Source organism: Eschrichtius robustus, chromosome 1, assembly GCF_028021215.1.
Source record: "Eschrichtius robustus isolate mEscRob2 chromosome 1, mEscRob2.pri, whole genome shotgun sequence".
NCBI classification, from domain to species: domain Eukaryota; kingdom Metazoa; phylum Chordata; class Mammalia; order Artiodactyla; family Eschrichtiidae; genus Eschrichtius; species Eschrichtius robustus.
The window spans coordinates 10,059,914-10,070,170 of record NC_090824.1 but is presented as its reverse complement, the minus strand read 5'-3'; the positions used below and the strand labels follow the sequence as shown (position 1 = coordinate 10,070,170).

At 43.1% G+C, this 10,257-nt stretch overlaps 1 protein-coding gene across 1 annotated transcript; it reads right to left on the bottom strand.

Annotated features, from left to right (window-relative positions):
* Positions 1–2,409: 2,409 nt before the first annotated feature.
* Positions 2,410–2,777, bottom strand: LOC137769420 (cytochrome c-like). Its single transcript, XM_068551315.1, has one exon. It carries the CDS (start codon positions 2,775–2,777, stop codon positions 2,460–2,462), a length of 318 nt encoding a protein of 105 aa, XP_068407416.1. The 3' UTR covers positions 2,410–2,459.
* Positions 2,778–10,257: the final 7,480 nt, after the last annotated feature.

The window sequence follows — 10,257 nt, the reverse complement described above, 5'->3', positions numbered from 1 at the left end:
CTTTGAATGACACTGCAAAGGTCCTTCCTGTTCAACCCCTTACAGGACTTCTGATGACCTCTAGAAGAAAGAGGATCCTTGTTAACAGAGAGGACGTAGTCCTGGGGACGAGAACCCTCCCCAGGTGAGCTAGAGTTGAGCAACATTGCCGAGTTTTCACTGGTCATGTCCATCTCTGCATGGGAAGCCATACTTGTTTTCCATTGACTGTAGTGGCGTAAAGAGCCCTTTCCGTTTCCTCTTCCCTTACTATGAATTTCAGAATGTGCCTCTCTAAATGTATATTTCAGGATTCATACTTCTGGGACCTTGGGTTTAACCACACCTCCCGTCACAGTGTTTTCTATTACAAAACACCTAAAATCCCCACCATCATAGGGCAAGTAGGATCCAAATATTCAATCGCAAAAGATGCATTGCATTATTATGAGGTTAGTGGAAATTGATATATTATAGGTGGTCTATACAGTCACAAAAATCACAAAAGTATAGACAGTGAAAATTATCCTATACCCTAAACTGAGAACGTCTCGCATGATACCGAGAGGGTCACTTCCTAGCCCTCCACACCGCCACGTCACCCCCTCCCCAGCATAAGGTGAGAACTTCAGGATCATCCCCACCCCCAGCCTTGTGTACTGGTGCCCTTCATTGGTCAAGTTATACCTGGTCCACTTAACTACACATTATCACAGGTGTTCGCGCCCATCACTACAATGAAAGCCATCCAGCCTTTTCGCTGGTTCAGAGTTTCAACCAATTCACTGAACAAAGTTAGGCACTTTCACTCCTCAGAATTGCAGAAATGGGTCCGTGCACCCCTGTCCTTCCACACTTGGTTCGTTTTTACAAAGTCTCCTTTCAAAGTACCAAAAATGGCATCACCTGCCAATGTTGGAAAGATAACAGTATCTTTCTTTGCAAGCCTTCTGTGAGTTCAGCCCTGTCTCCTACCTTCATGAACAAATATGGAAGGGGCTGTTTTGAGGGGGCTGATATTCGGAGCACAGCCTCCCTCAGGTCCAGAGGCTGGACTATGCTGGGAACACAACCAACAGCTTCCAACGCCCACCACACAATGCCACCGTAACCCGCTCAGTGTCCAAAGCTGTGCACATTCTTGGTTGCAAAATCACTTCTGGGACAAAGGAATGTTTCTGCATTCAAAACAATTCCACCTCAAACGTGTTCTCCACTATTAACAAACCGTTCAGGAAGAAATGAAGGAAGCTGAATCTCTCTGGGGACACACTCGGTTTTGCCCCGATGGGATCTTAGCAGCATCTGAGAGCCCTGTGATTTGACAAGGCCATCTGCAGACTCCCAGGGCTGTTGATGAAGTTGGCTGTTCACCTGCAAGAATACTTGAGGACAGGTTAGGTGAGGGTCACCTTCCCCAAGCAGCCTTCCAGGCCAGAGGCAGCTGTGGTTTCCATTATACCCTGCCTCTCCCCATGTTTGGGAAATCCTAGTGGACTTTCAGAAAGTGGAATCAGGGAGATATGTTTGACAACTCTTTTTTTTTTAAATGTGGTGGATGGGGCCTGTGTCTTTTCCACAGCTGGCTTCTAGCACTGCCCCACCCTCCATTACTGCAAGTTCACCTGCTTTAAAACCATCTGTTACCCCTGCTGGTCCCGGAGTCTGGGGCAGCTGTGCAAGGCAGTGGGTGGGAGAAGGGTGTAACATGGCCCTATGGAGATATGAGAGGTTCACTGCCTAGGCCCAGCTGGCTTGGCCTCTCCCTATTTCTCCCTTCTGAACCCCCTTTGGGCTCTGACAGGCCCTGGAGTCAATGACCACATCCATCCTTTGCCCCTGAAGGCCTTCCAGCTCCACAGCCAAAGCCCCCATGGAGCTGGGAGGGCCTGCAGCCCTGGCTGATCAGGCCCAGGTGGTTTTTTATTTATTTATTTATTTATTTATTTATTTATTTATTTATCTATCAGGTAGAGAATTTTAATTAAATTGGCATACTTTAGACCGAAAAGATAAAGTGGACATTGTCAGTGTATCTTCAGCCCTTGCCTTAACAGGCAAATGAACACAACTGAAACACAGGTGACTCTTGCTGGTCTATGAGACAGTGAAGGGAGCTTCTCAAGATTTAAATATATTAATATAACCACTTATAGAAATCTAAATATAAAACAAATCTCCTATAGGGTTTGAGAAGGCATTCACCATATCCCTGAAAAGTTTAACCTTCCTTATGCAAGTTTAATCATCTCTTTAGAAGGGGAAAACAGTGATAGTACTTGTTGAACCAGAATTACTAGCAAAATTCAAAAAGCTGACCATATTCACTTAGCCACAAGCCAATCTTATTTAAATCAGGACAGAAATATTACATCAGCCATTCATGATCTGAATTCTAGTGTATGAGATCAATTTAAATATGGTACACACAAAAAGTCATGAGACATCTGTTTCATAATAAATAAGGCAGTGGCCAACTATTACTCATTAGTAGCTTTTTTGAGATAAGCTATCAAGTCTGCCCTTTCTCTCTTCTTCTTAATGCCAGCGAAGATCATTTTTGTTCCAGGGATGTACTTCTTGGGATTCTCCAAATATTCCATCAGCGTCTCCTCTCCCCAGGTGATGCCTTTGTTCTTGTTGGCATCTGTGTAAGAGAATCCGACAGCCTGACCTGTCTTTTGCCCAAACAGACCATGGAGGTTTGGCTCAGTCTTGTGCTTGCCTCCCTTTTCCACAGTATGGCACTGGGCACACTTCTGAGCAAAAATCTCCTTGCCCTTCTCAACATCACCCATTTTTAAATCGTACTTTCTCCGTGCACGACTAAGAGGTTCCCGCTTGCCAGCCAAACGTCCCGCTCTCTAATCTCATATTTAAATAAATGCATTTAAGTTTTAAAACACAAAACGATCTGAAGAAGTATCAAGTAAACCATCATACAGCTGTTAGGCTGACTGATGTGCAGCGTATGGCTGGTCCACATTTCGGCCATGCTTAGATCAGCCTTCGAGTGTTTTGAACAAATTGTTCCTCTAAGGCCTGGGTTCAGGATGCTATTTGGGGTTCCTTCCAAGCCACCAGCCTCCCTAGGAACTGGAACTCCTATGCTCTACTGGAGCGATGTGATTCAAGGTCTTTCGCTTAGGCTAATCTATCCTGCTTTAAATCCTACAGCGCTATAGAAACTCAATGACAGAAGAGACAGCTGGTCGGTGACAGGAAAATACCATTAGAAGGCGAGAAGCAGCCAAACCCTCCGTAAGCGGATTAACTCACTTAGCTTCTGGAAGGTAAACCTTTCTGGAGATGGCATCCAAGTCAGGAGGTGGGCCAGCTCCCTGTGAGGTGGGCTCCTGAATGCAAATGAAATGTGGGTTTGGAGCTCTGATGTAGATCCAGAGGGGCCAGGCATGGAATGCCCAGCAGTCAGTTTTCGCCTGCAAATGCCAAGGTGCAGCACATTTGAAGTTGTGAGGAAGGGGAAAAGCAACAGGAATGAAAGCAAACATCTGGGAGGGGATTTTCTTTTTTTTTTCTTGGCTGCACCATGTGGCTTGCAGGATCTTAGTTCCCCGATTGAACCCGGGCGCTCGGCAGTGAAAGCGCCAAGTGCTAACCACTGGACTGCCAGGGAATTCCCTGGGAGGGGATTTTCTTTGGGCTCATTTCCCCTTGCATTCAAACCTATTAACCTTAGTGTGTTAGGAGCACTTTCTTTAGGAATAATCTCACTAAATGCTGCAGAAAATGCTTTTCCAACAGAAAAGTTAGAAGGAGTTTGTTGGGCTGATAGGTAGAGAAATAGACACAAAATTCACTAGCATCAGTGGAAACTGAAATGTTAATTCTCCAGGTCAAATACTAGAGTTGGAATCCTGATCTAGAGATTTTTTTTTTTTTTAATCTCTACAGTTTATACTCTTGACCAGAGATGAATGTTTTTCTTACTAGTCTTATTCTGAACAGCTACAAACTGGGATTCAACCCTGCCAGGCTGTGTGTGTGTGTGTGTGTGTGTGTGTGTGTGTGTGTGCACCTGACCTAGAGACTACCCTTTAAGTAATATGTGTGTGTTGTGTGTATTATTTTTAAAGAAATAGTTTGGCTGCTATCCTTCTAATATCCAAGGGTATTTGGAAAAGATAGTCTAAGACAGACTACTGATCCATTCCTCCAGTTTCCTAAGTGCTCAGTGTATATCAAGTTTATAGAGTATAAGAACTTAACTTCTTACAGAAATGCCTTTACTAAATTGCACTGAAATAATAAGGTCTTTTGCTTTTATATTGGAATGTTATGGCATCTTTAGAAAAATCCTGATGCTGCTTAATATTCTCACAAGTAAGGATCCTCATGAGAAACTATTTGTGACATTTGAATCAAGGATAACTTTATCTCTCTTAAGAGGTTGGTATGTTTCCTCTAATCAGACAAGTGTTATATAATTCATCATATTTCTATTTTTGCTTTGGCTGCCAGGAAATTCAAAGTTAAATTATCTGTTCAAGACCAGTAACTCTATTGGCCTAAATTTGGGGTATGATCATTTTTCCACTTACTTTAATATTTGCTTAATAATCCTCAGTAATAATTTTAACAGCCCTACTTTGTCTGAGTCTGGTATATATTATATCTGTTACATATCAGATATATATATAGTATATATTATATCAGGTCTCTTTTTGCTTGCAGTTGACAGATAGCCAACTCAATTAGGTTAAGCAATAAAAAGTGGGGAGGGGATTCTTATTGGCTCATATATCTGAAAAGTTGAAAAGTTCAGGGTAGATCCAATCATAAAACTTTAGAATAGGGACAAGTCAAAGGGACACAGGAACCAACCTGAAAGTGCTCCCCGTGACCAAAGCTGGAACAATTTGAACAACAAAATAAATAACACGGAACTGAATTATAACCCAAAGTACAAAAGAAATATACGTGAGTCCATCCTATTAATAATATAAACAAATGATGGAATAAATAGGAACAAGAAACAAATCTTCCTTACAAAAGAATTTCAAATAATATAGGTAGAAGCTCCCTCTCCAGGATGTAGAGGTTAATTCCTTTGAGGGTGGAGTAGATTTAATGACTGGCTTCCAAAGAGGAGGGTATAAAAAAGGGAAAATAGTACCTTTACAGTGGAGAAGCTTGGCAAACACCACCTTGACCAAGTGATAAAGGTCAACATCACCAGTGATGAGTCATGTTGATATGATATGAACCCTCTGATATGATGTGATGAGAAAGGTACTTCACATCCACGGTAGTCTTTCCAAGACTCCAAAACCCCAGTCTAAGCATGAGAAAAACATCAGATAAGCCCAAGCTGGAAAACATTCTACAGGATACCTGGCCAGGACTCCTTGAGACTGTCAATCAACGTCATGAAAAACAAGGAAAGACTGAGAAACTGTCACAGACCAAAGGTGACTAAGAGGGCATAATGACTAAATGCAACGTGGTACCCTGTATTGGAAAGAGGATATTAATGGAAAAACTGGTGAAATCCAAATAAAGCCTGGAGTCTAGTTTACAGTAATGTGCCAATGTTGGCTTCTTACTTGTGACAATTGTACCATTGTAAGTTATAGTGTAAGATGTTAACAATAGGGGGAACAAAAATTCTCTGTACTAGTGTCTCAGTCTGTTCAGGCTGCTATAACAGAATACCATAGTCTGGGTGGCTTATATCCAACAGAAATTTATTTCTCAGAGTTCTGGAGGCTGGAAGTCCAAGATCAGGGTGCCAGCATGGTTGGGTTCCGGTGAGAGTCCTCTTCCTGGTTTGCAGATGGCCATTTTCTTGTTGTATCCTCACAACAAAGAGGAAGAGAGGGATCCTGTGTTTCCTCCTCTTTCATAACGGCACTAATCCCCTTCATGAGGGTTCCCTCCTCATGACCTATTCACCTCCCAAAGGCCCCACGTCTAAAAACCATCACATCGAGGGTTAGGATTCCAACTTTCATGAATATGGAGGGGGGACACAAACATTCAGTCCATAGTTATCTTTGTACCTTCTCTGGGAATTCAAAATTATTCTTAAAAACAGTTAAAAAGTAGCAAAGGGACAAACAGAAAATAAATAATAAATAAAATAAATCCAATCCCATCAATAATCATATTAAATGTTAATAGTCTAAACACTCCAATTAAAAAGTAGAATGGTGAGAATGGATAAAAGAGACCCAACTTCAGCTTGTCTAAAAGTGATGCGCTTTAATTATAAAGGCACACAGATTGAAAGTGAATGGAAAAGTGATGGAAAATAATTTGTCATGTAAAAAGTAAGACTTCGAAGGATGGAGTGACTATATAAATAACAGGCTAAATACACTTCAAGGTATAGAGTATTCGTAGAGATAAATTATGTATAAACACACACGCATAACCCTGATTGATGGTTTAAGAGAGATCATCTTCATCAGATGGTGTTAGATCTGTGTTTGGCCCAGTCTTACATTTGCCTTTTTCTCTTCATGTGGCTCCTGTCCACTTCCTCACCCCACCCCACCCCACTTAACCAATCTTAGCAACCTAGTATTGACCTTTTCCATATTTCCCTATGCTTGTAAAATTATTTCTAAACATATAAGACCACACATACATGTATATATACATATACAAAATATTTTTGTCATTGTTTTAGGAAAACATAGGTTCAAAGCATACACACTCTGCTCCAGCTTCTCTTTTAATACCTCATGCAAATTGCTCCAGGTCCCCAGATATCGTGCTAATTCACTATTTTTAATGAACTGTTGAGAATGATCCGTTACTATGAATTATCCACAATTTATTCAACGTTGAACATATATCCTTACGTTATTAGTATAAGGATTCCCAGGAGTGGGATTCTGGGTCAACGGGGCATGTGTGTGTAATTTTAATACATTTTGCCAAGTTACTCCCCGAGAGGTTGTAGTAACTGCATGTCCACCAACCATGGGCGTGTGTACCCTCTTCCCTGCACAGGAAGCAGATGCCACCTGTTCAACATGAATTCTGCACCCCCAGCCCCCATGGAGGGTGTAGAGCAGATGGCACTGGGGCTCACACCCATCATTACGGGTCTCCTGGCTCACTTTGGGGGGACAGCAGCATCCACGCCCACAGCTCCCCCAGCTGCTGCTCAACTTGTCTGTCGGGGTCCCAAATCCTGGGTCACTTTATGTGATTGAACCTGTTCGTGTCCACCTGGGACAGGTGCTTCTCTGGGGAAGTACCAGCTCGTCTGCAGCTCACCTTAAAGCATCAAGGTCGTGGGCTTTGAGGAAATAAAAGACCAACTGGAGATCCAATGAGACACAGCCTCCTGGGGGTTCCAGCATATCCTCCTGGTTTCCAAATTGACCTTGTTCTCTCCACTGCAAGGTCATCTTCTTTTCCTGTTGCCAACCCTGCTGGCCACAGACCCACAGCAAACTTGGGGACAACACAATGACGTAGACAGTTTAACTGGTTCCCAAGATGTGTAAGGTCAAATGCCTATAATAAATCCCCTATGACACTCACAGCTATTCTGCTTCTCTGAGGGAACCCTAATATTGTACACCACAATTATTCTCGATCCAGCTCTATGATAAAGCAAGCTTTGAGCCTTCATGGTATATACTAAGACCAGCTGTTCCTATGGCCATCGCTTAGACAATGTCTGCTTAACCATAGATTAGAATTCACTGATGCAGTTTTACAGCAAGTCAATTCTGCAGACACGTATTGAGCACCTACTGTGTGCTCTCTGTGAGGTCTGCCCTCACACTAGTTATAATCCTCTTTTTTATAATGACAAAGAAAAAAGAAAATCTTGAGATAAGGTAAAAAACAAAAAGTTTATGCTTGTAGTTGTAGCAACTTCATATTAGATTAATCCTCCAAGTGTTTTTAACGAAACTAGACCTTTCATTGGGTGATAAAAATGACCCATGGGTGCCAGCAGTAATACATAACTCTTTTTGTGTGTGTGTGATGATTTCCTAAGAGGCTAAGATCTAACTAATTGCCCAATTCTGTTTCTTTTTTTTTTTTTTTTTTAACATCTTTATTGGAGTATAACTGCTTTACAATGGTGTGTTAGTTTCTGCTTTATAACAAAGTGAATCAGTTATACATATACATATGTTCCCATAGTTCTTCCCTCTTGCGTCTCCCTCCCTCCCACCCTCCCTATCCCACCCCTCCAGGTGGTCACAAAGCACCGAGCTGATCTCCCTGTGCCACGCGGCTGCTTCCCACTAGCTAGCTATTTTACGTTGGGTAGTGTATATATGTCCATGCCACTCTCTCACTTTGTCACAGCTTACCCTTCCCCCCTCCCCATATCCTCAAGTCCATTCTCTAGTAGGTCTGTGTCTTTTTTCCCGTCTTACCACTAGGTTCCTGAGTTTCTTTAAAACAACAAAAAGAATCTAGCATGCTAACATGGATCAGCATCTTTAGAATTTCAACAGTAGTTTAATTTATACCTAACATTTGGATTGGGAACTGCTTGAGAAGCATTCTTGTCACCTTCTTAAAAAATTAAAAAGTAAGACAGCAACCCCCCTGCCTATTCCATGAAGGTCTTAAAACATGCCTGTACATTCTCTGATGCTCCTCCCATTAAAAGGCATGTCTGATTGGCCTCCCCTTGACTATGCGCTGGCCTCCGTGACTCTCTTAGAAGAGACCCAGCTTGGCTTTGGAGGCTCATTCATAAGAGCAATACAGACTCGACCTGGCTCTGTCTCTTTCAGGCATGTGCTTTTGGAGCCCTGAGTCCCCAGAAGGACTCCAACCACCCAGAAGTCACTATGCAGGAGAAGCCACGTAGCGAGTCCTTCAGATGAGTCCGACCCCAGCCCCCCACTCCCGTCACAACTGTGTCATGTGAAAACCGCCCGGCTGAGCCTACTCAACCTCCGCAACCCTCGAGGTAATGACATGTTATTTTAAACCACCAAGTTTCAGTGTGGTTTGTTATATGGCAATAAATAACTGGAACATTCTGGGTAGAGAAATAAATAGCACCGTCACCCTGCTCTCAGGACTCACAATTTATAGGGAGACAGAATCACAGTTTCAATACCTTGTCAGGGCCCTATGGGATGTATTCAAGGCTCAGAGGGTGCACAGAGGCAAGACTGACTTCCACATTTGAATAATGAGGGATCTCACATCTTGTGGGGTTTTTTAAGCTCTTTTATTTAGTAACAGCTCTATGTTCATAAATGTTAGCAGACTAAAGCACTCCTGAAGCACACTGAATCCAGTGGGCTCCCGCGTCATCTGCAACAAGCGGGTGGATGGTTGTCGGCTTAGGATGGCACTTAAGGACTGACTCTCCTTACCATCCAATCCACATGACACTGTGCATTCTGAAAATGTGAACGTGGATTTCATTTGCCACAGAAACTCTTCCAGATACTGCAAACTTTTCTCATGGGAAGCTTAGAAGACAAATATTTCCTACTTCCCAGTTTGGCCTGTAGGAAGGAGACGGAAGAAATGCTATGGAGGATGGGCTCTAGGCCGAGCAATTTACATCCTTTCATTTGATCACAGGTCAGTCCTGCCAGGCAGATCCTGTGACAGTCATCATCCAGAGACAGGAAGCAAGTCTCAAGGAGAAAACCATCTGCCCACGGTCAGCAGAAAGCATGGCTGGGATGTGAAACCAGATGTCCCTGCCCCAAACCTCTTTCTGTTATGGGTTAAACTGTGTCTCCCCAAGGGCTTTCCTGGCGGTCCAGTGGTTAAGACTCCATGCTCCCACTGCAAGGGGCATGGGTTCAATCCCTGGTTGGGGAACTAAGATCCCGCGTGCCGCCCCGGGCGACCAAAACCAAAACCAAACAAAACAAAGAACAAAGAGCAAACTGTGTTCCCCCCAAATGATATGTTGAGGTCCTAACCCCCAGGACCTCAGAATAGCAGGAAATACATCATTGCAGATGTAATTAGTGAGGATGAAATCATAATGGAATAGGACAGACCTCTAATCCAATAGGACCGATGTCCTTATAAGAAAAGGAGAAGAGATGCAGAGAGAAACACACAGGAGCGGAGGCCATGTGATGATGGAGACAGAGATGGGAGGGATGCAGCTACAAGCCAAGGAACGCCGAGGATTGCCGGCCACCACCAGAAGCTAGGAGAGGCAAGGAAGTATCCCCCCACTTAGAGCCACTGGAAAGAGCACAGCCCTGCCGACACCTAGATTTTGAACTTCCAGCCTCCAGAACTATACAAGAGAATAAATTTCTGTTGTTTAAGCCACTCAGTTTGGTACTT